General features: G+C 34.3%; 8 protein-coding genes across 15 annotated transcripts in view; 3 read left to right on the top strand and 5 right to left on the bottom strand.

Annotated features, from left to right (window-relative positions):
- The window catches only part of LOC123013518 (D-2-hydroxyglutarate dehydrogenase, mitochondrial), a 90,703-nt gene extending 86,282 nt beyond the window's left edge, over positions 1–4,421 (top strand). For all 6 annotated transcript variants that reach the window (XM_044412077.1, XM_044412083.1, XM_044412078.1 and 3 more), the window contains 6 exons: positions 88–257; positions 426–576; positions 2,904–3,101; positions 3,147–3,340; positions 3,394–4,015; positions 4,066–4,421. In XM_044412077.1, the coding sequence (XP_044268012.1) occupies positions 138–257; positions 426–576; positions 2,904–3,101; positions 3,147–3,340; positions 3,394–4,015; positions 4,066–4,316 (1,536 nt within the window). In that variant the 5' untranslated portion in view covers positions 88–137 and the 3' untranslated portion in view covers positions 4,317–4,421. The remainder of the gene's footprint in view (positions 1–87; positions 258–425; positions 577–2,903; positions 3,102–3,146; positions 3,341–3,393; positions 4,016–4,065) is intronic.
- Positions 4,422–5,245: 824 nt separating this feature from the next.
- LOC123012724 lies at positions 5,246–7,899 on the bottom strand. The gene is made up of 2 exons (XM_044410818.1): positions 7,759–7,899; positions 5,246–7,705 (listed from the first exon to the last, which is right to left on the bottom strand). Exon 2 carries the CDS (start codon positions 7,700–7,702, stop codon positions 5,309–5,311), a length of 2,394 nt encoding a protein of 797 aa, XP_044266753.1. The 5' UTR covers positions 7,703–7,705; positions 7,759–7,899; the 3' UTR covers positions 5,246–5,308.
- Positions 7,900–8,116: 217 nt separating this feature from the next.
- On the top strand, positions 8,117–10,304 carry LOC123012462 (D-2-hydroxyglutarate dehydrogenase, mitochondrial-like). The gene is made up of 6 exons (XM_044410400.1): positions 8,117–8,388; positions 8,443–8,590; positions 8,641–8,838; positions 8,888–9,537; positions 9,587–9,752; positions 9,799–10,304. The coding sequence occupies exons 1-6, from the start codon at positions 8,293–8,295 to the stop codon at positions 10,047–10,049; spliced, it is 1,509 nt and encodes a 502-aa protein (XP_044266335.1). The 5' UTR covers positions 8,117–8,292; the 3' UTR covers positions 10,050–10,304.
- Positions 10,041–11,078, bottom strand: LOC123012464 (UMP-CMP kinase 2, mitochondrial-like). Its single transcript, XM_044410402.1, has 4 exons — positions 10,902–11,078; positions 10,723–10,855; positions 10,237–10,672; positions 10,041–10,183 (listed from the first exon to the last, which is right to left on the bottom strand). Exons 1-4 carry the CDS (start codon positions 11,055–11,057, stop codon positions 10,069–10,071), a joined length of 840 nt encoding a protein of 279 aa, XP_044266337.1. The 5' UTR covers positions 11,058–11,078; the 3' UTR covers positions 10,041–10,068.
- A 20-nt stretch (positions 11,079–11,098) lies between these two features.
- Positions 11,099–12,354, bottom strand: LOC123012463 (SAP30-binding protein). The gene is made up of 2 exons (XM_044410401.1): positions 11,538–12,354; positions 11,099–11,484 (listed from the first exon to the last, which is right to left on the bottom strand). Exons 1-2 carry the CDS (start codon positions 12,052–12,054, stop codon positions 11,156–11,158), a joined length of 846 nt encoding a protein of 281 aa, XP_044266336.1. The 5' UTR covers positions 12,055–12,354; the 3' UTR covers positions 11,099–11,155.
- A 113-nt stretch (positions 12,355–12,467) lies between these two features.
- Positions 12,468–13,139, top strand: LOC123012785. Its single transcript, XM_044410919.1, has one exon. It carries the CDS (start codon positions 12,534–12,536, stop codon positions 13,017–13,019), a length of 486 nt encoding a protein of 161 aa, XP_044266854.1. The 5' UTR covers positions 12,468–12,533; the 3' UTR covers positions 13,020–13,139.
- Positions 13,026–19,103, bottom strand: LOC123012784 (armadillo repeat-containing protein 2). Of its 3 annotated transcripts, XM_044410918.1 has the most exons (12): positions 18,712–19,103; positions 18,524–18,662; positions 16,436–16,725; positions 16,163–16,384; positions 15,861–16,102; positions 14,976–15,078; positions 14,751–14,923; positions 14,504–14,700; positions 14,283–14,451; positions 13,801–14,236; positions 13,456–13,722; positions 13,026–13,409 (listed from the first exon to the last, which is right to left on the bottom strand). In XM_044410918.1, the coding sequence occupies exons 1-12, from the start codon at positions 18,833–18,835 to the stop codon at positions 13,195–13,197; spliced, it is 2,577 nt and encodes an 858-aa protein (XP_044266853.1). In that variant the 5' UTR covers positions 18,836–19,103; the 3' UTR covers positions 13,026–13,194. The 3 variants fall into 3 exon arrangements, with proteins under 3 accessions (XP_044266853.1, XP_044266852.1, XP_044266851.1); XM_044410917.1 differs by having other exon boundaries at positions 13,456–14,236; XM_044410916.1 differs by having other exon boundaries at positions 13,456–14,236; positions 15,861–16,384.
- Positions 19,104–23,291: 4,188 nt separating this feature from the next.
- LOC123013782 (midasin) overlaps positions 23,292–24,531 on the bottom strand; it is a 78,165-nt gene continuing 76,925 nt past the window's right edge. The window contains exons 29-30 of the mRNA XM_044412559.1: positions 24,295–24,491; positions 23,292–24,244 (exon numbers count right to left, since the gene is read on the bottom strand). Of these exons, the coding sequence (XP_044268494.1) occupies positions 23,372–24,244; positions 24,295–24,491 (1,070 nt within the window). The 3' untranslated portion in view covers positions 23,292–23,371. The remainder of the gene's footprint in view (positions 24,245–24,294; positions 24,492–24,531) is intronic.

Below are 24,531 nucleotides of genomic sequence, written 5' to 3'. Positions count from 1 at the left end.
TGTTATTATTAAACCGCAAAGCTCACCATAAGTCTCCTTCTTTTGTTTATAACCCAATTATTCAAATAAATATGTTTATTTTTTCAGGCGGAAGCGTCGGCCAAGTTTGGGTGATTCTCCCTTTTTACCCTCACAAAATGCACATGTTTCCGAGGGGTGTAAAGCAGTTAGGCTGGCTGCGGCCTTCCTCTCTGGGGATTTTACCCTCGTCAGTGTGCAGGGGTTTCGCCAGCCCTACGTTACCTGAACTCACTAAGGTAGGTCAGAAATCATATTTGGATTAGATTATTATAGCACCGCTTAATCCGATTCGATTTGATTCGGAAATGAAACTTTTGCGGGTATATTTTTTAATTTCGGAATTGGATTGGTACTGCGATGAAAGAAGCTTATCATGAATTTAATAATGAGAATCGTGCTTCCAGGATCGATATCCTCACGTGAAGCGAGGGGAATTCGCGAAATTGGATCACAATCACTTGAGATTCTTCAGGGAGCTGCTCGGGGAGAACCGAGTCTTGACTGACCCCAGCGACTGTGAGATCTACAATGTAGATTGGAATAGGAATGTTAGAGGTATCTAACCGGTCCTTTAGGAACCACCAAATTAATCATGTCGCTCACCTAAATTCCCTAAATGCGGTCTGGAGTGAATTATAAACACTTCGAGATAAATTATTTGTCGAGACTATTCCAAAAATGCCGTTCCTATTTTATTTACCTCTTGATAAAAAGTTTTTTTTTTCTGTTAATCAGAAAACCAATAATATTTCATCAAAAATTTTTATCATTTGCTAAAATAAGTAGGATTTTTTTCTCGTTGGCTTTGGTAAAATAAATTTTTATTTAATCCGTGCTAACACTGATCTACATATTATAAAAGGCATGGATGAAAATTAAGTCAGTCACTCTCCTCCTCCTCCCCTCTTTTTTGTTACCTACCTCTTTTTATAGTTTTTATTATTACTGTCATGGGCGCCCGCAGAAATTATGGTCAGGGGGGGGGGGGTCAAAAAAAGAGTCGAAATTAATAATAACAGTTTTTTTATTCGTCTGTTTTCATATCACTCAGTTCGTGATAAAAATGTAAATAGTAGTTTCTTATTTCGTTCGTAAAAATTTAAGGTATAACGAGTTTGTAAAAAATCAAAAAATCTTTTTTTATATAAAATAGCAACCACTATTGTCCCCCCTGTGGGCGCCCATGATTATTGTGTTAAAAGTAATTTCTAAATTAACAATTTGTTTCTTTAATCATTCTTGTAATAATACATATGTAATTTTCAATTTTTTTAGATGTAAAGTTTCATTATTTATAGAATCAATTTGCAATTATTAGTAGTTGGTGCGTGAGTTTCAGCACACTTTATAATAAAGAAAGGGTTTTTAATAAAAAATACAAACAAACTGTTTTTATAAAAATGTTTCTCTTCTAAAACAATTTTTTGATAATGATTATTGTCAGATATAGTTTAGTAATTTAGGTTTTCGCAACAAAAATTTAATAATAATGAAACCACAAAAGAGTTTTCAATTAGAAATTAGAAGTTAGTTCTTCCTATACCCTGTAACAATCTTATTCTTTTTTAGACACTTAAAGGCTGCTTTAAAAAAAATTGCAACAAGTTATCATTTGTTTCTTGCTTAGGAAAAAATTTGTTAATTTTTCAAAAATCACTCATGGCAAAATTTCTGCAATATTCTAGGTACAAGTATTTTTCTAGAAAATGCTCCTAAATCTAAAAAGGAGTCGATGTTTCAAAACTATCGCAATAAGAGGCTACAGTTACAGAATAAAAATTATTAAACTACACACTAGAATCGAAATGTTTTGAACTATACTAGACTATAATTGTGCAAAATGTTCCATGAAATCAAAATCTAAACTATACTTTTTCTATGACTAAAATTTAGAAACAATTTGAACCAACTTATCCAAAAATTTATGATTGTTAAGATGGTGCTACCTGTGATAATTCTAACACTAGTGTAAGAATATTCTCGCACAATTAAAAATCAACCAAGACGATTGTTATTCTACATAATAATCGTAGAAAAAGTGTTTCTTAACATTACTAAAATCAAGTGGCTGCAACCAATAGTTTCGGTATTATAAAACAAAATCCGGCTAAAGAATTAAAAATTTGAAGAAAATTGAAAAACTGAAAATTTTAATATCAGTCGTAATGATGTTTTTCAAGAAAAATAATTAAAATAAGAAGATAAGCATTTGTACGATGTGCAGTAGATGTTTCAGTGCAAATTGTTTATTTTCTTTTTATTTTATTTCGTTATATAAAAAAGTTTAGTAAACAATAATCCATGTCTTTTAGTTTCGGACCTTCTTGAAAAAAAATCATTCAGAGTTTTCCTTAGTCCATTTTATTGCATATTTACTAGGTACTCCTACTACGAAAATTCAATTAATTTATCGATCACAAAACAATTTAAGTGTCGTGAAGGGTAGAACCGTAGAACCGCGGCGAAACGCTTGCATTTTCCTGTAAATATATTTAGTATTCAAGCACGAAATAAAGGGTGACTTGAAACGACAAGAGAGACAAAAAACTCATTTCTCCTCAGCCACGTTTTGGCTAAACTCTTAACTGATAAGGTGTGAAAAAAATTTTGTTCTTCATCACAATGTCATCAAATTCGTTCAGATAAGAATCGAAGAACGACCTGTCTCCCATCCCCCTTTTTCTGCTCCGTTGACGAGCTCTATATTTGACAAAGACATAAACTTCTATAAAGTTACCCTCCCTTGTTATTTCCCAAAGCAAGCGAGATGAAAACGTGATAAAATTACAACCATAGTGAAATTGCATTATAATTAATAAAACAGAAATACATATTCGGCATTTTGCTTGCTTTTACCCTTTTATTACCCCAATTATTTCCAGGCTACAGCGAGTGCATCTTGAAGCCGAAAACAACCCAGGAAGTATCTCGAATATTATCCTTTTGTAACGAGCACAAGCTCGCTGTCTCGCCTCAAGGGGGTAACACCGGTCTCGTGGGTGGCTCCGTCCCCGTTTTTGATGAAATCGTTCTTTCCCTCAGTCTCATGAATAACATCATAAGCATCGACGACACTTCTGGTAATAAAAAAATTCAAATTTTGAATGTCTAATCCGCATTTGCAGGCATTCTCGTATGCGAGAGTGGCTGCGTGTTGGAATATTTAGACGAGCAATTAGCCAAACAGCGGCTAATGATGCCTTTGGATCTCGGAGCGAAGGGTTCGTGTCAGATAGGCGGAAATGTTTCCACTAACGCTGGTGGCCTGCGGCTACTCAGATACGGTAATTTGCAAGGCAATGTGCTGGGAATCGAAGCGGTAAGTAACAATTTAAACATGGGGAAATTTTCCTATTTTTTACTCATTTTTAGGTGAAAGCCAACGGCGAAATTCTCGACTGTCTCAGTACTTTAAAGAAAGACAATACAGGGTTCCACTTGAAGCACCTTTTCATCGGCTCTGAGGGCTCCCTAGGTGTAGTAACAAAAGTCGCAATTCAGTGCCCCCCTAAGCCGGAAGCTGTCAATTTAGCCTTCTTGGGAGTCAATTCCTTCGATAAAATCCTGACGACTTTCAAAAGAGCTAAACGTGAATTGGGGGAAATTTTGTCGTCGTTTGAAATGATCGATGAGCAATCGATAAGTGCAGTGATCGACCATTTGAAAGTCAAATCGCCAATCTCGGAACATCCCTTTTACATCCTGGTCGAGACCCAGGGCAGTAACGATGTCCATGACCAGGAAAAAGTCACCAAGTTTTTGGAAAATTTGATGGGGGATGGGGTGGCGCAAGACGGGACTGTTACCAGCGAACCGAGTAAAATGAAAGTGATTTGGGAGTTGCGAGAACGGATAGCTGAGGCGTTTTTACACGACGGTTATGTCTTCAAGTATGATATAACGTTGCCGCTTGAGAAGTTTTATTCGGTTGTTGAGGTGATGAGGAAGAGATTGGGGTCGGAGGTTATTAGGTGTTGCGGTTATGGGCATATAGGTACTAATTTGGTGTTGTTTGAAACGTTGAATGTTGGATTATTGTTTCAGGGGATGGTAACATTCATTTTTCGGTTTGTACAAAGGAATTCTCGCAAAGTTTGTTGAAAAAAATTGAACCGTTTGTTTATGAATACACTTCACAACTGAAAGGGAGCATTAGTGCCGAACACGGAATAGGTTTTAGGAAACCGAAGTATATACATTACTCGAAAAGTGATTCAGCTATACAGCTAATGAAAGAGCTTAAGAAATTGATGGATCCGAAGGGGATTTTAAACCCTTATAAAGTCTTACCATAGAAATATAGATAAATTTTGTTGTACATAATTTAATCTCCACAACATGGAATTATATTTTTTGAATATTTATGTGCACATTCTATATAATATATTATATTAAACATATTTTGTTTTCCTTATTTAAATACTAGTAAGAATGGACATTGAAAATACAGGACAAAGGTTACATTTTTCACTAAATTTGATCCCAATGTTGAGTGACTTGACTTTTTTTCGTAGAAAAATAAGGTCCTACTTTTTTTCAAAACAATTATTAATTGTTTACTCAAAAATGTAACATAAATTTTTTAAATTATGCAACGTTTCAAATTACTGGAAAAGTGCATCTGTGCATAATGTAATTAGTGACAAAATTAAAGAAAACTAAACGTATATGTTAGTTTTGGAAATTAAATATGAAACTCCAAAAGCTATCAAAAAGGATATTTATTAAAATATAGAAAATTAAACTTATCTCCACCATTAATTTCAAAACTGTCGATAAAGTAGTTTAGAACCCTGCCTTTTTATGAAGTGATCAACATTTTAGGCGAAACGATAACCCGATTCGACTTCGGGACTTTGCTTTTTGATAAAAATTAAAGGTAGACTTCAGGGTTATTTCAATTTTTTTCTAGGCCCCAGAGTTTCCGAGAAAAACGCATTTATATCTTTGTAAATAAAATTTTAATGTCTTCCAATTTTCGCACATCAATTAAAAGTGTCAAAATCTACCAATGTTTGAAGTACACATTTTTTCCCCTTTAGGGCTAGTAAAATTTTTGACTTGTTTTTCGGCAAAGCCACGAGCCAGAAGTTGATTGTATCAGAAAATTCCTTCAAATTTGATACAATAGATTTTCTTCTAATAACTGCCGTATTTTATTTATTTATTAGAGAATTCGAAAACCTTACGACTATTTAATTGTTTTTGGCTAATAAACATTCTCTTAATGAAAAAATAATTTATTAAAAAAGTAAATGCATTGAAAAACCCACACAAAAATTAAGCACTAGGCCCTAATATTAACAACTTTGACATCAACATCAAAACTCTCATTGTCCACAAGTATTCTCACTTTAAACACAGTCTTATCGTTACAAAACTGTTTAAAAGAAACCTCAATCATGACCGTTTCCCCCGGCTTTATGGTACCATCATGCGGCTTCAATTTAAGCCCCTCTGGGGCTACATTTGCCTCAAAATAAATAGTTTTCTTATTACGATTGGTTACAAAAATAACATCCTTGACTTTTTCCGGTGGAGTCAAGAAAATTTTGCTAGGTTCCACTTGACAGGTTTCGGGACAAGTTGTACAATCAAAAATTTCAGTCTGTTCACATAAACTAAGATACATTGCTGTTTCATCCTGGAGTTGCATTGTGATAGTTCTGTCGACTTCTTGCTCGATCGTTAGAGTGATTTCTTCCCTGTTTAACAATTGCATGAAGTCTTCAATACACAAAAGTGACTCTCTGAAATATTTCAAATCTTTTGGAACCACTTCTCTCGGGAATCTCTCAACCAATTCCAACATGCAAGGTTTCACTTGTTGCCCCCTTTCTTGCGCTTTTTGACACAATTTTCTCAATCGAGCTCGATCCACTTCGGCCCCATGGACCAGCAATAACTTCCCCATTTCGATAACAACACTCGAAGTTTTCGACTTGACATAACCCAGATCTTTTTTCGAGAGATTACATTTAACCACCACTTGTTTCTCCTCGCCTGGCATTAAAACAGCCTTCAGGGGCTCCACCTCAATATTCGAAAACGTGTAAAGCCCATTTAGTGTAAGATTAAAATGGGCAAAAGCCGGCAAAGTCCCATTATTCTTCAAGACAAATGTTCGTTTCAATTCCTGGTCATCAACGTTCCCCAAAGAACACAAATATTTCCCCGTGGTGTCTTTCACTATTTCTCTAATCACCACATCACCATAGCCCCCATAACCGTACAATTTGATAAACTGCTTGGTTGTTTGTACGTGACTCGGGTTAATTGGAGTGAAGGTGATATTATCAACGACAGCCCCCACTGTAGTTGGGGCAAAAGTGACACAAAGTGGGCGCGATTCGTAAGGGTGCAAAATAACCTTAAGTACACTTGAAAAATTAAGTTCAGAGCCGTCTTTGTGGAGGCGAAACGAGGGGTTTGAGACAGTGCAAGTGATACCAACACGACTCGCTGATCGGTTTCTTACCACGAATTCGCGAAGGCTGTTTTTCCCAGGCTTAGTGCAGCCCCAAATAACTTCAGTTTTAGTCGTAGCAATGGGGAGCTTACCGTTGGGGAGGCTGCTTAACGAACTCGAGCTTCGTGATGACACCGCTGTTCTGTCACCATCGTAGGGAGAAATATTTTCTTTAATTTCTTCCATTCTATTGAAAGGTTCTTCAGGTGTGACATCTTTCTCCACTTGTTTTTCTTGTTCTTCACAAGTTGTGGTTGCAATGGACGGTTTAGTGAGACTTTGACGCTCTGGCTCTGGGGGTGCTTTGAACCTCTTCTTCTCCGGTTTTGCTTTGTTTAGTAAATTATCAAGGGCGGCGTTTGGGGACGCCTCTGACGACAACATTTTCTGTATCAGACTAAGACTAACACTCTCATTTTCGCCAAAAGTGCTATTTCTGGGAGCTGGGCTCCTGTTTGAGGTCTCAATCAAAGGAATCGGTGCTTTAAGTTCTTTGTTTGGACTTTTCGCAAACAAAATCGGGAGTTCATCTGATCTGTGCTGAAAGAAACTCCCAATTGACATTTTAAAATTATCAGAATTTACAGAAAAATCCTTAATCTCCTCTGGAAGTTCCTTTTCCCGCCTCCACGATTTTTCATCTTGTAATAATTTCGCTACTGCAATTTCACCTGATTTGAACGAACATTCCTCCATGCTTTTCTGTATTGTGTTAAGAATTTTATCAACATCAAAACTTGGATTTGCCATGGAACTTGCTAGAGAGGTGATGGTTTTTCCGATTGAGGGGCGATCTCGCACTGCGAATTCCGAGGCCCAGTCTGAGGTCCGTGGCGTTGAACTATTTCCCAGCAAATCACTTTCACTGATTGTGCTTGAAATATCATAGGGTAACGAATTTTCTGACTGTTCTGTTGGTTTCAAGTATCGGGAGGAAATGGACGAAACCGGGGGTTGGTCTTTGTGCCGATTTATACAGTCTTTAGCTAAGTTAATCTCTTGCTGGAGTAAATACGCCGCAGAGCCTTCGCGGGGTGACAAGTCCCCACTTTTGATCGACAGAATCCCCAAAGAATTATCCATGTCAAATGACGAGTCGGAACCCTTATCAAAAGTTGGTATCTTCTTATCACTTTCTGCCATGCTTGAAGAATGAACCGGTTTTGGGGTTGTTAAAATTGTTTTGTCGTCGAAATGGGGAAAATATGACATATTCTACAACAACAAAATGTTTTTGACACTGTCTGTCATTAGTTTGTCTAAATTACCTGTTTTAATTCAATTGAAATTCAAAGTTTAATTTATAAAAACACTACAACAAAAAACACGGTTCGACTTTTAAATTTGACAAAAAAGAACGTTTCTAATGTCAAAGCACTAACGCCACCAAAAACCCTACATGAAATGTGGCGCCGAATTTAAAATTTTCGCACCTTTTTTATTTATAATTACGAGTAAGGACACGCGTACTTACTGGTTTATTATGATAACAATGATAATTGTAACTAAACATAAAAAAATAATTAATAGAAAACAGTTTTGAATAGCTTGTGTTTGCGGAATTTCTGATATAAATTTCCAAAGCTGTGAATACATTCCTTTATAACGTGATCAGTTGATTATATTTTGAACAATATCAGTTCTTGTTGCTTTCCAAAGTAAACAATAAATTAATCTTATGCATTATTATCTTATCAAATTTGACTTTTTTTCGTTGTTTAAAACCCAAAAGGTTTAACGTTATAAGTGTGCACATATTTTGGGTGTCCTTTAAGTGTAATTTTTTAAATATACTAAAAAAAATGTTTAAAAATGTGTCAAGAGTTTTATCACGCCTTAGTTCTGAAGCATGTAAAGTATACAAACACAAACTTCATTCAAAACCCAATTTTACCAGAGTAAATATATAGTGCAATAGTTAGATAACATTTCAACAAACATGAATTTTTTAGAATAATTATGACGTCGTAAGGGGAAATTACAATTATGTTGAAGAAGAACATTTGAATTATTTTAGAAATCTACTCGGTGAATCTCGAATTTATACAGACTTATCAGATCTTGAAAAATACAATGTGGACTGGCACAAATATTTACGAGGTAATGAACACAATTAGGTAGTAATTTTACCGTTTAATGTTTGGTGAAAGGTGCGAGTCAAATCGTTTTAAAACCAAAGACCACTGAAGAAGTTTCAAAAATATTATTATTCTGCAATCACCATCGCCTGGCAGTGTGCCCTCAAGGGGGCCACACTGGAGTTGTGGGTGGGGCAACCCCTGTTTTCGACGAAGTGATCATTTCAACCGAGCTCATGAACGAAATTATAAGTCTCGATGAAAAAGCCGGTTAGTTGTCATAAACACTCAAAAAATTGTTCTCACAATTGCGTTACAGGTATTTTAACATGTCAAGCCGGTTGCATTTTACAGAATTTGGATGAATATTTGGCTGAGCGAAATTTAATTTTTCCCCTCGATTTAGGAGCCAAAGGCTCTTGCCAGATTGGAGGGAACGTTTCAACGAACGCTGGAGGTTTGAGGGTCGTCAAATATGGCAATCTGCACGGAAATGTCTTAGGTTTGGAAGCAGTGCAAGCCAATGGTGTTATTTTAGACTTCCTGACAAGTCACAAAAAGGACAACACGGGCTATCACTTAAAACATTTATTTATTGGTTCCGAGGGGACCTTGGGAATTGTTACAAAAGTGGCAGTTCAGTGTAAATTGAGACCAAAATCTCTCCACGTTGCTTTTCTCGGCTTGCAAAACTTTGATAAAGTTTTGAAGACTTTCTACAAGGCCAAACAAGACATGGACGAAATTCTTACAGCATTTGAAGTGATTGATGCTCCCAGTATGGAACTGGTGACAAGTAAATTAGATATGCAGTCTCCGATCGGGGATTACCCGTTTTATGTGTTGATTGAAACGACAGGAAGTAACGAAGAGCATGATCAAGAGAAAGTGAATCAGTTTTTGGAAAGTTGTTTGAACAAACATCACATTTTGAATGGGACTGTCACAGGAGAAATTAGTAAAGCTAGGGTATAAAACAAATTACGAAAAGAGTTTTTAGTTTAGTTTGATCGTTTAGGGAATTTGGCAGCTAAGGGAAAAAATTCCGGAAGCGTTTAAATACGATGGGTACGTTTTCATGTACGATATTTCACTCCCTTTGGACAATTACTACAAATTAGTGGATGATATGAGAGAATACATGGGTGATAAGTCGCACAGAGTTTACGGTTTTGGACATATAGGTAACGGGGGCCATAAGTTTGCTTAAAAAGTAGAAAATCATTTCAGGTGATGGCAATATCCATTTGCAAATCTCTGTGAAAGAATTCAGTCCTGAAATGAAGAGTTTCATTGAACCATACATCTTCCAACAAACGAAAAAATACAACGGAAGCATCAGTGCTGAACATGGGATGGGTTTCCTCAAGGCCAAGTATCTAGACATGATGAAATCCCCTGAAACTATAAATTTGATGAAAAATGTGAAACAGATGATGGATCCAAATGGCATACTCAATCCTTACAAAGTCTTAGTGTAACAATTTATTATCAGAAAAGTTAAAACAAATGTTTGATATTTTTATCAATTTGTGATAACACCACCTTTACTGGAGAAGTACAATCAACAAAGACAACTTCCGGGTCCACCATGTTTTTGTAGGCCAAAATTATACTACAATAAATAACAATGATCAACTGTAGAACACCAAACTCAGACATACGTACTTATCTCTAAATTGCTTTGAACTCTTCAACAAGTCTTCCTGTGTTGTGCTTGATTTTCGCCGTGATAACCTTTCAAGCCTCACGTTTTCAACCACATCCAGAAATATCACAATAGAGGGTTTCAACAAGTCTTCAGGCCATTTGTAAAAACTGTCCCCTTCTGGGGGCATTTCTATTTTCCCTGCCCAATCATGCACAGCCTGTGCTACGGCATAAGCAGCAGTAGAATGCCAATACCTGTCCATTACCACTGGTTTTTGTTTCAATAAGGCAGTACATTCAAGAGCGGCAATATAATTCCCCAAGGCGTAATAAGCAGTTCTTAGAGTTGGGTGGTCATCAAATAACTCTCTAATGTGTTTGATTGAATCAGGAGGTGTGCCCCATTTAGCGGCGGACAGTTTCGCCGACAATTCGCGTGAAATTCTTGATTTTCCTGCAAAATTACCAAATGGAATCAAATATAACTCACAAAATTTAACTTACCACAACCATCTAACCCCTCAAGAATGATCAACGGGTGTGATTTACTGGGATAATCTTGATTTTTTTCCTCGGCAACTTTCAATGCGTTGTTATAAACTTGCAGCAAAGCTTCAACGGCTTGAAGATTCTCATTCTGATTGAAATAATTACAAGAAATAAGTGCAAATTAATTGACTTACCTTGTGTGTGTTTAAAACATTTAACACTGACTCGACACTTCTATAAATCGTAGGTAGACTCATCGTTAAGTTTTCACTATGCTTTATTTTTCTGATTTCTCTTGTGATTATCTTTGAGGTGCTTCCCCTAAATGCGTCTAAAAATGACACAAGCATTGTCGATAAAACAGATAACTGTTGGCGAGTGAGGCGCGAAATTCAAACCAACTCCATTTGCTTATAATTTATTTATTTACAAACACATACACACTGAATTACGGTCTAGGTTTTTTCGGTAACGATCCAAAAGCTGAAATAACTGTCCCTTTAGTCCCCGTTGCACTGCTAGTTAGGGAAGGTTGAATAAGTCCAGCTGGTTTAATACTTTGAGATCCTAAGGCATTCCCACCTGGCTGATCCCACTTGCTTTTTCGTTTTTTATTATCATCCTCTTGTTTTTTAGTACCTGAGACAAACTCAACTTTGGACTTTCGCTCTTTCTCCCTCTTGTCCATTTCAATTTTCTGAACTTTGGCTAGTTCTTCATAGTAAGATTCTTTGTCCCATTTCACTGGGTCATAAATTGTTGGGGGGTAATTGGTACCTGTAAAAATATTGCCACAGTAAGATAAAGTGAGTTTGAGCACAAAATCAAACCTAATTCATTAATAGCACAAAACTGGATCAACTTCTCATAAATGCTCGGGTTTCTAAAATCTTTCCGTTTCTGGATTAGTGCATTCATGTCTAGCTGTTGATTTTGCATTTTTTCGTACAATTTCGCGATTTTGTCTTGTAAATCTGCTGAGCAGTGGCCTGGTGGCTCTGGGGGTATTTGTACACCGTCTTCGTTTGTTTCTTTTTCTTCAGGTTTCAAGGTTTCATTTTCGGTTAACATGATCACCTCATGATGGGGCACTGCATCATCAGGTTCGCCCTCTTCATCAGAAGCGATATTATCATCATGATATGACACTAATTTTGCTACTTTGGTTATGACGCGTACGGGAGCGGGGCTGTTGGGGCGGGAAGAATTAGTTGATTTGTTGTCAGATGGAGACCCTGATGGCGTTGTAAGAAAAGCAACCCCCTGGCTTTCGGAATTCTCATTATTTAACTCTTCTTCACCTTCTGAATCAGTGTAAGTGGCTGTTAGCGAAGCCAGAGCAGCCATTGAGGAAAACTAACACTTATCCCACTCAGAAACACCTATATTCGACTTTCTTACACTATTTATTAAAACGAAAAATGCTTAACCTCACTTCCAGCTGTCAAACAGTTATTTTTGGATCTATTGCGCAGCATAACCAACATTTGGTTATTTCCACCAGATTCCACAGCAATAAGCAATTGTAGAGAGCAGAGAATTAAAGTTCCAAAAAAAACCTATTTACCTATTCCGTAACCTATTAACTAAACTATGTAACCTATTAATCTGTGACAATGATATTGGCTGGTGGTTATGTTATGGAATTGTGGTAATGGCCACCAGCAAAACACATCACCGTTTTCTAAAACCGACTCTCTATATAATAAGATAATGCTGTGGGGCCTAGGGAAAATAACCAACGCCATGTTGGTGTGACTGTGACAACAATCCGACATAACCTCAATTTAACTTTATGGTTTAAAAGTTATTTAAAAAAAAAACAAATGGATTTAATTTTCGCAAAAGAGGACCCTATCTTCAATAACGACGTCTTGTGTATGAAGAGTTTAATCGGAAAAAGCGTTAATATTGAGACTATTGACAAGTGTATCCACGAGGGAATTGTGTATGTTGTCGATCCAGTGTATAAAACTGTTGTTTTGTTAGATGAAAGTACAAAAAGCCTAGAATTTGTGTTATTTCATGCTATTAAATCATTTAACGTGACTTCGGACGAACAAAATGATAAACTTCTTCAAACTCCGACGAAATTGTTAAACTCTGAAGAGTCAGTTCGAAAGAAAATGAAACTTATGAAGTGGTTAAAACTACTTATGATTAATGTAACAGAGGATGGGGAACTATTGAGAGTTGATGAACATTTGTCAATAGGGCCGCCATATGGTATAAATGACTGTATGTGTGATAATACCATTGTGTTGGAAAGAATTAGGAAAATAATAGGTTTAATGCCCCCAGAATTTGAATAACCATTTATTAGTTTATTATTATAGGTAGTAGAATGTAAATTTATAATTTAAGTAACGTAAGTTAAAAATTTGTAAATGTAAATAACGATAAAAACAATCAATAAAATATATTTGTATAAATAAAAAAAGTTCATCTATATAACCTGTCTTTCAGCCTAGCATAAATAAGGGATTATTACCAAGCTGCAAAACTGAGATTTGTACTCGAATCCTTAGTAAGCGTCGTTTCACTTTCTATATGAATTTGGTCAAAAGTATCTAAAAAGTACTCAATTTTCTCCAATAAATTAGTCGCGACGCTTGCAAACTCCTCCCAAATTAAGTATTCTTGTGTCACGTATACTTCCGCATCCTCTGATCCTTCAGTGACTCCAAACAATTTTTCTTCATCTAAACATGAAAATGTGATTTCTGTGTTAAGACCTCGTCAACTTACCAAGATAATCGGCTAAGATTACTAGTAATTGTTGAATCTCATCATCGGGGATAAGTTCGTACAAATCCATTGTATCAATACAGTAATTCCAAATGACTTGACACACCAACATCCCCAATAACCAGTCATTTTGTCCGTAGTTTTTCAAAATTGTGATCAACTTCGCGATTCCTCCCTGATTCTTGAACAAATTTCGCGATTTGTTGTCTGCCATCAAGTTTACGAAAACTCCGATCGTTGTTTTGAGGAGAGTCAAATCGGCTTTGTCTAGAATGTTTAGAAGAATTTTGAATACTTCCGATTCCGTGATGTAATCTCTTGTTATTTTAGACCGCGATAAGTTACCCATTATTCTCATCGACTCGATTACGCATTCCTTGTTGCGCGATCTTGCATATTCGGTGATTCCCTCAACGATTTCCACTTGTTTTATGTGGAAAATGTCGGTTTCCATGTCGGAGGTGTAATAATAGGATAAGTTGTTTAAGGTACTCAAAATGGACATGACGAGTTCTTCGTTCTTTTTGAACGGATTGCTGATTAAGACTTTCAAAAATTCATCGATGAGGAGACAGCCGTAGGACTCATTGACGGCTTTCCCAATATCTGGATTTATAATCACGTTTGCAATGACTCGAATTACTTTAATCATGACGTCTTCCGGATTTCCGTTTTCAATTAATTCGTTGTCGGTTTTCAGGGAGCAGATTTTTAGCGTCCGTTCTAAGTAAATTTTCCACAGGTTGAGGAGACTGTTTACTGAATTTTTCTCATGATAAAACTAAAATAAACAGTTCGATAATTATTCAAAAAAATGTTAAACTTACTTTGACTCGGGTATTATCAATTTTAGCAACAATGTTTCCTAAAGTGTACGCCAATCGTACAATAATTTCTTCATTCCCGGGATATTTATCAAATAAATGGATAATCACTTTATAAATATCTTTATATTCAACTAAGCTATCACAACAGCAATCGTTGGTTGATATTGTACTACAAATAACTTATTTGTATTTCTCGCGCAATGAAATAAATATTTACTCACCTGAAAATGCGTGATATGTTACTAATAATATCCAAATCTGCAGAGAAAAGATCCATTGTTTGACATAATTGTTGAATCGCTCCACACGATATAAATGTTTCATAAATATTTTCTTCTGAAACTATGTTTCGTAAGGCACCAGTTAGTTGGAACAAAGCATGATTGGTTTGTTCAGGCATTTGTGTTTTATCCATTTTCTACAATATAATTTTTTTTATTTAAAATTGGTTTTATAAAAAAAACATACAGCATTATTAATAATTTTAATATGTAAAACCATCAGCTGTAATATCCCCAAGGATAAAATTTTATCTAATAATTGCGTATTCATTGTTAAAAATTTGACGGAACCGTAACCGTATACGCAAGCCTCGGCATCGTCCAATGGGCTTGAACGGCCCAAAGCGTCCAAAAATAATTCTAGAATTTGTTAAAAATTGTTACCACTAATTTAAAACTACATCAAACTCACCTAAAATATTTTTCTGGAAGAATAAGTAATCGTTTTTGTCATTCTTGGACACTTTGAAAATCAATTTACAAACCCCGCTGAGATTATTTCCAGTTACTTTCAGCTGAAATAAAAAAAATCTAATTTGTATTAATTAGATAAAAAAAGCTGACCGAGTTTGTACAATTTTTTGTGTTAATTCCACTTGGGGTTTCTTCGAAACAATGTGATTTAAGAGACTTGGACTTCTAGTTTATAAAAATTGAAAGGATTGTCACATTCCATTTTATTCCAAATATTTTTACAAATAGTAATCTATTTATTTTTAATATTTCGATTTGTTTAGCAGAATAATCTTTTAGTTACTTAATCGAAATAAATACATGAAACATAAACTGGATGACTTTCACTTTTCGATTTAGTTTCGTTATTATTAAACTTTTCAAGGAACTATTATTTTTAGAAAATATGGAAAAGTGTTGAGATTTCTAGAACTTTCTCGTGAGAACAAAATAAAATATTAAATTGGGCCTTGAGTCGGCTATTGTCAGTTTTTTCGGTAACAAAATTAAATTTCCTATTTTCAATCTAACTATTTCTAGCAAGCAAGCAAGTACCTACTAATAGTTTCGATCGATTTGTTCAGAAATAATTAATGGTTTATCATAACAATAACCAGTACTTGCCGTATTGTTAAATATTCGGTTCATACAAACTTCATTAATAACAATAATTAATTTAATTTCAGTTTCATACGAAACACATTCTATTTTCTAATTGAAAAGGCAATGTTTCCGCAATTCCGTAATGTGAGCTAAATTGAAATTAATTTCCCAACGTGATACGTGAAATATTAATCAATGAAAATGTTTCACATCAAACTTGTTCAAATTACAAGACACTTACCGCCAAAATCACCCTCGCAATATTCAACAAAAGCTTCTCATTCTGCGATTCCACAAACTTGTACAAAGCTTTCAGAACATGAATCTTCATTTTCGAGTTGATTTTCGACGAGAGTAAATTATCTTTTTCCATTTTTTCATAAAGTTCTTCCAATAGTTCAATGACGAGGTCCTCATTGTCGATTCTGTTGCTCTCATTATTCAAATCATCGATAACATTATCGACCGTTCTTTCTTTACTTTCTAAAATTGAATTTTGTACTTTATTTCTACGCTGTGGACTATGCCCCCTATTCAAGTAACCTGTCCCGATAAACAGCGTCTCAGAATTCTCAATAATGTGTCTATTATCGAATATTTTATTCAAGTTTTGTGGACCCAAGAGAAGACATTGAGAGAGATTTTTCTGTTTGCTGGACGATCGCCCGAATGGAGAGTCATCGTCGTTGAAATCTGTGCGTTCTTGTGGAGAACTAAAAGCTTTGCGTTCGGTTTTCGAGTCGGGAGATTCTTGTTCTTCGGGTACTGGAGGTTCGAAATTAGACAATTTCGACAAAACAGAGGTAGAGGACTTACAATTATCGAGAGATGAAGTGTTAAAAAATTTTCGTTTTTGCAACGGTTTCATGTGGTCCAGTGAAGGCAGTCTGACTTTATTGAGAGATATTTCTTTGATTCCGATGTTGAAAATTTTGTTGTCGTTGACTTCGGATAATGAGTTTGAACGTTGTTTGGTGAAAATGGGTCGAGAGGTGGTTTTTGGTGGAATTGGTTTCGTGGTTGTTGATAACATGTGAGGGCTTAAAATCATGTTTGAATCGGGGACGTTGGTTGGTATTTCCGCTTCATTTTGGAGGTATCGGAGACTACAATGTTTAAGTAGAATTAACATAAATAGATTAAACATTAAATAGATTAACCTTTTTAATTAAGACATTCGTAATTAAATTATTATTATTTATGGATATTTTCAACACATTTTTATCAAGCCTTATTTAGGTTTTTACTGTCAACGGCCGTATTTCTAAAAGTGAGGTACTTACTGAGTTCATTTTTAACATATTTTATGACCGAGGGGCCGTCAACATTAGCAATGTTGTAATTACTTAATTAATATGAGAGTAGCCGGAGAATTAAAGTTGAAAATTGGTAACACTGCTTAAAAAAGAAACCTTTCAAAAAATTTGGTTGGTATGAATCGAATTATAATATTTTTTGTTTATTGTCATTACTGTTTCGTTGTTCTTGAATTTTCTTTGTACACTGTTGCCAACTTAATTTAAAAATGAAATGACAAATTGATCACAAATTATGTGTTTGTTACTAAAAATAATTATCTCTGTTAAAACCATCCAAAACATTTTTAATTTTATCATAGTAGTGAAATTTTCGCGAAAAAATCAATAGTAAAAACTTCAGGAGTATTTTTTTTATAAATTAATAATAAAAATAAAAAGATTATTCTACATTGATAATATATTTAAGCAGGTTATGAATTTAAGCATGAAAAATTAGATTCCCTTGACCTAAAAATGTTTTTCTAATAGATAGGTTTCGAAAAGATGTATATTTATTTACTATTTGTTTACTTGAGTAGGTTACTACCAGTTTCTTGGGGAAAAAAATTTCAACTAAAAAATTATGTAGGACTGTAATGTATAGAAAAAAACATTTAAGTAAGGTTCAATTATGTTAAAATGTATTCGACTATATTACAATTGATAATACAAATTCAAAATATTAATCTGTTTTATTTTTTTCGAATATTATCACCACTTGTACATTTACATTGTTGTACATAGAAATCATGTTTGCCTGAAAAGAGAAATTTAATTTAGTTTAGGAATTTTAATAGCTTCATTCCAATATCATTTGAGGAGCGTCATGCAAAAGTGGAATAAACGAATAGAAATACTTCATTTAAAAATTCAATTTATTTAATTTTGCCCCACGTTTTTTCTCATTCGCCTGGTTTTCACTTTTTTAAAATAAATGTTGATAATTATCCCACAAATAACCCGATTTATTAAATAATTTATTGAACAAAGATGAAATGTTAATTTCTTTTTCTTCAATGTTTTACAATATTTGTATACAAAATGCTAAATAAATTAACAGATAATTCGAAAAACTAAATTAAAATGCAAACAGTAAAATTGCGTTTATACCTAATATTTATATTCTTAGTACATTTATTGTTGATTTTCAGAAAACAGAAACAACACAAATTTTCCTCTTTCAGTTTACCTTTTTGAACTTCTTAATAATTAGATACTAGAATTAATTTCAATTGAATTGCATGGTATATTTTTAAGTGTAAAAATGATTTTAGAAAACATCATTCTTTTTGGACAGAATTTGGAAACCAAGTTGGTATGTTGAAAGTGCGCACTTTGTTTCTTATGTTGTTTTGTTTCCTAGAGCTTCCCTTTTAAATTAATAATCTGGTATAATCCCGTAAAAAGCACATAAAAAGTGGAAGCTAACACGGAATACTCTTAACATAATCCCAAACTCAAGGCCGTTAGTTTGGTGATAAAAAAATCTATTTAAATTGCGTTTCAAAAAAAGAAAAACAGTGACCTTCGAGTAAGACAAATCAAAGCAAACATTTCCTTTGATATTGATCGTCTTATTTGTGATTTGTAAATATCTGAAACTCACCTGAACGAACTCGGCGGTCGATTCGCTTTGTTTTTTTTGCCAAACAGTAGCCTTTCCTTGTTTCTTGGTGTGAAGGGCCTTTGGGTTTGCAAAGGCTTAATAGGAGTTGAGATAAACGAGCTCTCAGCCATTTGTGATTCTAGAAATCGGTTTAAAATCATTGTGAAAATTTTGAGACCTTTCACTACCTCTTATAGCAAGTCGCGCTTCGTTGATAATTTCCGCACTGGTTTTCCTCGGCGGGGGTTCATAAAATGGCAAAGACACTTTACTTATTCCCCCTAATTTAATCTCGTCACTTCTATGTTCCATTATTTTGTATCATTGTTAGCTTCGAGGAAGGATTAAATACGGAGTGAGACAGGGGGTTGTTTATCGGCGAGTTCTTGCTTGCAAACTGCGACTTTTCCACTGGAAACCGTCGACTAACGAGAATAATACGAATATTGATTATTTCATGGAATCAGAAATGTTCTAGACATGCAACGGATGTACGCGAAAAAATCAATATGGGGTGGAAAATGGTTCAGACAAGTTAGGAAAATGTCATTGACACTGTTTAATAACCATTTTTACGGTGTGAAAAGACGCTAATTTGTCACAGATGACAGGAGTAGGTTACGCATGTGATTGGCGATAAAGGAGTTTCGATAATTCATTGATTGACCTATTGCGGGCTGAAGAGTCCACTTTAAAGGTGGCTGTTTACTAATAAGAAGCCTCTATTTAAAATTCAATTAGGTATTGCCGATTTCCAGAGTTTTGTTTCTCAAACATGCGACCGTATTTTAGAAAAAAACGTAAAAGAATGCCGATTTTTTTTTCTATTATGTTCTTTAACAATTTCCGTTTATTTCAGTATCTCGCGTCTACTTCCATTATTTACAGAAAAAAATGAAAATTTATTTCCCTTATTTATTGATTTTGAGGTATCTACATATTCATGGAAGCAATAACTGGACAAACTCCAATTGGGTTACGTGTAACAACATAAATCTGCGCGTTATCGGTAAATATATTTTTTTAAGGAAACACAAACCGGATTACATAATCCTTCTAAAACAACAGTGAAATTTGTAACTAACTGTTATAATAGTCTTGTTTGTGCCAAAAAATTACGGTGTCCCAGCTAAACCCTTTTTGGGTTCATTTTTTATAGTGATTGGAACTTTAGAAGACAAAAGATTCCAGAAATGATAACAAAACTTAACTACAATTAAAAAAACAACCATTTTATGAGTTATTCTTGAATATAATGTAAAAATTCATTAAATTTAAAAAGCTTAGTGTAAAATTAATGTTTTTTAACAAATTATTTTGAAAAATTCTTTTCGTAAATTCTAAATTATCGTCTTCCTGAATTTTGGTTAAGGTAGAAAATGAAGCTTGTCAATCTTTGTTTTTTTTTAACAAATGACGAAAACACCGGGTGAACGAAAAGTATAGACCTAAGGGTTTATTGTTTAAACTATTTACTTTTTGAGAAAAGTATTTAGTGCATTTAAATGATGAAAACTGATTGTTGAATTTTCTTGAGATATTTTTAAATTTTCAAGTTTTGCAACATTTTTAATTTTTTTTTAAAGCAACCTACCTTTGCGTCAGTTATTTTTTTTTATAAATACAGGGTGCGCCAGAACTCGCGCCCCAGAGAAAAATGTTAATAAAAAATTTCTATAAAAAGGTCGAAGTTATTAGGGTTAAAATTTTGCACTTTGACTCTATTTATTGCTGTTGAAAAAATACTTTTCCAAATTTTTTCGACATTAGAAGAGGAAACAAGGAAGCTGTATTCTAAATTGTATCTTTGTTTAATGTTATTTGTGGTTTTTATTAGCAAAATTTTTGTACCATTACTAAATAATTATAGAAAAACATATACAAGTTCAACAGTATCATTAAATAGACATAAAAAATGTCAAATGTCAAAAAATAAATGTCAACATTTTTTGACAGATAGAATTTTTTAAACATTTTTTCATGTTCCTGGTATCATATCTTACTTGAAATTTTTCTCAGGGGCGCGAGTTCTGGCGCATCCTGTATAGTTATTCATGACATTATTTACTTTCCTCCCAACAGGGAATAAAATGACGCTTTATTACCTCGTTTTTAACAAATAATCTGGTACTTTATTCCCTCGAGAATAAGATAGATGAAATATCGATTTTAACTCTCAAAAAGTGGGAGAAGTGAAAAAGTGGATGAGGTCAAAATGCTTAAACTTGCTTTATCCGAATGTTTATACAGTATGTTATTAAAATGCGTTAAGAAACTTTAAACGGTGATAGAACTCATTAAAACAAATTACTTTTCTATTTACCATTTTTTGGAAAACTCAAATTTATACTTACATTTATTTTCACCGTATTCCGTGTCATCGAGTAGTTTATGGATGGTACGGTACGAAAAAGGTTAACGCAAAAAAATAAATACGGCACCTGCATGCGGCCGTGTTTACAATTTATTGGAAAGTGAATTTCCCGTAATTATTGTCAAAAATGGTGCAGGAGACTAATCCGGAGTTAACAGACATGGTGCTGATCTACGGGGAAGCTTTATCGAATGTTGGTGCAGCCAGGTGTGTTTGTACATGGAGATTTTTCGTGGTCGCCAAGTTCAAATTTAGAAAATCGGTGGATAGGTCGTAATGGACCAGTTTTATAGCCAGCTCGTTCACCGGACTTAAATCCTTGTGACTTTTTTCTATGGGACCATTTTAAACAAATTGTGTATGAGACTCCAGTTAACACCGTCGAAGAATTAACTGTTTGTGTGAATAATGCTGCCGAGTCAATTCGACGAAATACCATGTTGGTGAGAACTAAAGCTTCTATGGCTCGAAGGGCACATACATACATCGATAACGGAGGTCATTTCGAACATTTAATGTGAAGGTTAGTGCCCTTGATCAAGTATGGTGCTTAACTTGAATTAATTATTATTTGGGCTTAGAAAGATTTTTCGAAAAAATGGTAAATAGAAAAGTAATTTGTTTTGATGAGTTCTATCACCGTTTAAATTTTCTTAACGCATTTCAATAACATACTGTAGTTTCTGAGTTATTCCTAAAGGATGCAACCTCCACTTTGACGTCGAAAAAATTGTCAAAAAATGCTATATAAACGAAATTTGAACCTTTTGAGTCCTTTATCCCAAATTTACATGCTAGTGGTCGGTAACATTTGAGGTAAAGAAATTCCATGGTATCTTCCAAAAAATAAAAAAAAAAAACAATGCAAACTTTTTATCGTTTTACGAATATGTTATTTTATACTTATTTCTGTACCTGTTTTTGTTAATCTTAACTCAATTTTTTCAAATCAATAAAACAGTTTTTGAAGAGATCATCTTTGTTTACAATTTGAGTTGGTGAAGTTTAAGAGGCTGTACCCCAAATTTAAATTTATTCGACGAACAAAACCTTCTATATTTCAAAAACTATAATCATTCGGATAAGATAAGTTGAGTTATTTTGACTTATTGTAAGCTCTAGTTTGTTTGCACAAACTTTAAAATCACGCTGCTTGTAAACTGGAATTGAATGAATTGAATCTTTTGAGTGTTTTTTTACATAAACAAACTCCTTGATATCGATTTTAACTCATTGTAAATGTTAATATCTTCAAAAATTGAGTGAGATAATGTTATCTCTACTTGGAGTCATATTTACTATATTTACAATGTGATAAAGAAATAATAAAAATAAAATATTTTATCCACAATCACCCTATAAAAAGACTTTATTCCACACTTTAGATGCGTATAAAGTACCACTTTATTCCACTGTTAGTAACCAGCGCACCACGTAACAGCTTACTACGTTTAACCGAAAGCACATTTGGCGTGACGTTTAAATGTCAGTTTAATTTTTAATTAAATTTGGAATAATTTGGGCCTGTGATTGTGGATAAAACGTTATATTGCAGTCGTGTGTTAGTCGCGTTTTATCCACTTAAGAAAATTAACCCCTCGAACTGAAGTTCTCGCGGTTAAACATTCTTGAGCGTATAAAACGTTATCTAACACACTTTTACAATAAATAACTATTATCTACGTGACTTCGTCACTCGTAAACTTATCCTTTTCACTCGTGGATAAACAATTTCTTTATCGTCTTGTATAATAAATAACTATTTCATTTACCATTTACGTTAGGTACAATATAATTGAAACATCATTTTATTATATCATTAGTGTTTCATTTATTCGTGTTAAAAAACTGAGTGTTGGTCAACAATAAATTGCTAAAAAATAATGTTTTGTTTGAAAACAGGATTTTAAGAAGTAAGCACTTATAAAAATGTAAAGTATAGTAAAAAATAAGTGTAAAGTAATAATAAATATAAACAATTGCTTTTCATATTTTAACACGTGAAATTTTGTATTAATTTTCAAGTCTATTTTTGTAGTTTTACGACAAATTTCACGTTTGATGTTCTAGTAAACAGTCGTAGCTAATGATGGAATATCTAATTAATCTCTTTCATGTATTTGAATAAATTGTTTACTTCTTGTACCTCTATTTCCAATCAATATCCATCCATTTTCCCACAAACCTACATTTTATCTGTTTTTCTTCTACGTGACACATTACAATGTCCTCGTGCCCCATTCGACACAATATTCAAAATTAATAATAATTCAATTGGTTTCAATAATACACAACTGTTTACTAATTCGGGTCACGCTCCAAATTGATTCCACAATACTACCATCGTAAATATTTCATATTATTATTTGAAAATCAATTTAATGAGTCGCAGGATAAATCAAAAGCGGTTTTCCAATTATTTATTATTTCCAAAACAACATTAAAGGCTATAATACATTTGACATTGTAAAAAATTACTGCTTATCTAAATTAGACACTACTTCGAACCATTGTCTCAAAGCGTCACTTAACACATTTGGCAGCGAGTTAATATCTCGCAAAATGATATAAAACGAAAATGGAAACACATCCATGTAATTCTGGATTCCCAACAACTTTCCGTCTTTAAATGTCGGCATCCGAATGTCCAAAATCGAGTTCTTATTTTCCGGATTGTCAATAATGACAAACACCATGAAGATATTCGCTAGTTTCGCCCTCCTCACAGCTTGTCTTACCACGCTTTCGCCCTCGGAAAACACTCCTCTTCCGTCACTCACTATGACCAAAAGCTTGGCAATCAGCGCCGACGAGTGCATCTGCGATTGTGCAAACATTTCACTAACGAAATCCACCAGTTTCCCCACGCATGTTTTGTTTTGATCAAACTTGAATTTCTGCAACAGCTTAACTCCACTCTTATCAGTAAACTGATCAGTTAGTTTGTGCAAAATTTCGGTATTTTCGCCAAAACTAACAACCGATAATTGGCCACTCTCGAGAAGAGTCAGGGCTTTTGAAATTAAAGCCACGCTTTCGAAAGCCAACTCTTTGGAGTGGTTATCAGCCATGGAGGACGAATCATCGATGGCCAAGACTATTTGGTACTCCCGTTTTGACGGTTTAGTGCGTCTCAACCAAATTTTGTCTTTTCGGAATTGTGAAGCAATGTAAGGAATGACTTTTCGCATGTTTATGCGACGGCCGGTCCTGAAATCGCCCTTCAATCGACTTGCTTGTGTCGGTTCTAAGACTAGGCGGAGTTGCTCTGACAAGTCTTGGGCTAGAGATGACATAACTGAGGAGATTTTTTGCCAAGCTTGGTCGGCTTCAATGTCGGAAGGAACCTGCAATCAAACAGTAAAAATACAATTTGGGTTAGATTGAGTTGTATTACGTCAGTCCATGCGGATAATTGTTTTTCTACTTCGTGGCGTAATGAGTTCATTTCCGCTTGAGTCAGTCTCGAAAATGTTTTATTCCCAAGTTCGTCGTATAAAGTGTGGTAAGTTGTGTCCGCTCCGCGGGCAACTCCCATCGTTTCAACAACTTCTCCCTCAATTTCGATGTCTTGCACTTCATCAAGAATATCACCTAACAATAAACATTTTACAATAAGTAGAAATATTCAAAA

This window comes from Tribolium madens, unplaced genomic scaffold, assembly GCF_015345945.1.
Source record: "Tribolium madens isolate multiple individuals breed KSU strain unplaced genomic scaffold, Tmad_KSU_1.1 Scaffold_96;HRSCAF=242;Tcas5.2_LG5, whole genome shotgun sequence".
Lineage (NCBI taxonomy): Eukaryota > Metazoa > Arthropoda > Insecta > Coleoptera > Tenebrionidae > Tribolium > Tribolium madens.
The sequence above is the reverse complement of the archived record's forward strand: the minus strand, read 5'-3'. Positions and strand labels throughout refer to the sequence as shown.

What these genes read in the sequence shown, in the direction of transcription:
- LOC123012724 (XM_044410818.1), bottom strand. Translation starts at nt 7,702, where the DNA reads ATGTCATATTTTCCCCATTTCGACGACAAAACAATTTTAACAACCCCA.
- LOC123012462 (XM_044410400.1), top strand. Translation starts at nt 8,293, where the DNA reads ATGTTTAAAAATGTGTCAAGAGTTTTATCACGCCTTAGTTCTGAAGCA. An exon ending in AAGTCTCGATGAAAAAGCCG is followed by an intron (nt 8,839 to 8,887) that starts GTTAGTTGTCAT and finishes ATTGCGTTACAG; the next exon opens with GTATTTTAACATGTCAAGCC. An exon ending in GAGAAATTAGTAAAGCTAGG is followed by an intron (nt 9,538 to 9,586) that starts GTATAAAACAAA and finishes TTGATCGTTTAG; the next exon opens with GGAATTTGGCAGCTAAGGGA.
- LOC123012464 (XM_044410402.1), bottom strand. Translation starts at nt 11,057, where the DNA reads ATGCTTGTGTCATTTTTAGACGCATTTAGGGGAAGCACCTCAAAGATA. An exon ending in ATGTTTTAAACACACACAAG is followed by an intron (nt 10,856 to 10,901) that starts GTAAGTCAATTA and finishes TATTTCAATCAG; the next exon opens with AATGAGAATCTTCAAGCCGT. An exon ending in TCAAAGCAATTTAGAGATAA is followed by an intron (nt 10,184 to 10,236) that starts GTACGTATGTCT and finishes TATTTATTGTAG; the next exon opens with TATAATTTTGGCCTACAAAA.
- LOC123012463 (XM_044410401.1), bottom strand. Translation starts at nt 12,054, where the DNA reads ATGGCTGCTCTGGCTTCGCTAACAGCCACTTACACTGATTCAGAAGGT. An exon ending in TTGTGCTATTAATGAATTAG is followed by an intron (nt 11,485 to 11,537) that starts GTTTGATTTTGT and finishes ATATTTTTACAG; the next exon opens with GTACCAATTACCCCCCAACA.
- LOC123012785 (XM_044410919.1), top strand. Translation starts at nt 12,534, where the DNA reads ATGGATTTAATTTTCGCAAAAGAGGACCCTATCTTCAATAACGACGTC.
- LOC123012784 (XM_044410916.1), bottom strand. Translation starts at nt 18,835, where the DNA reads ATGGAACATAGAAGTGACGAGATTAAATTAGGGGGAATAAGTAAAGTG. An exon ending in CGACCGCCGAGTTCGTTCAG is followed by an intron (nt 16,726 to 18,523) that starts GTGAGTTTCAGA and finishes TAAACATTGTAG; the next exon opens with TCTCCGATACCTCCAAAATG. An exon ending in AATCTTAGCCGATTATCTTG is followed by an intron (nt 13,410 to 13,455) that starts GTAAGTTGACGA and finishes TTTCATGTTTAG; the next exon opens with ATGAAGAAAAATTGTTTGGA.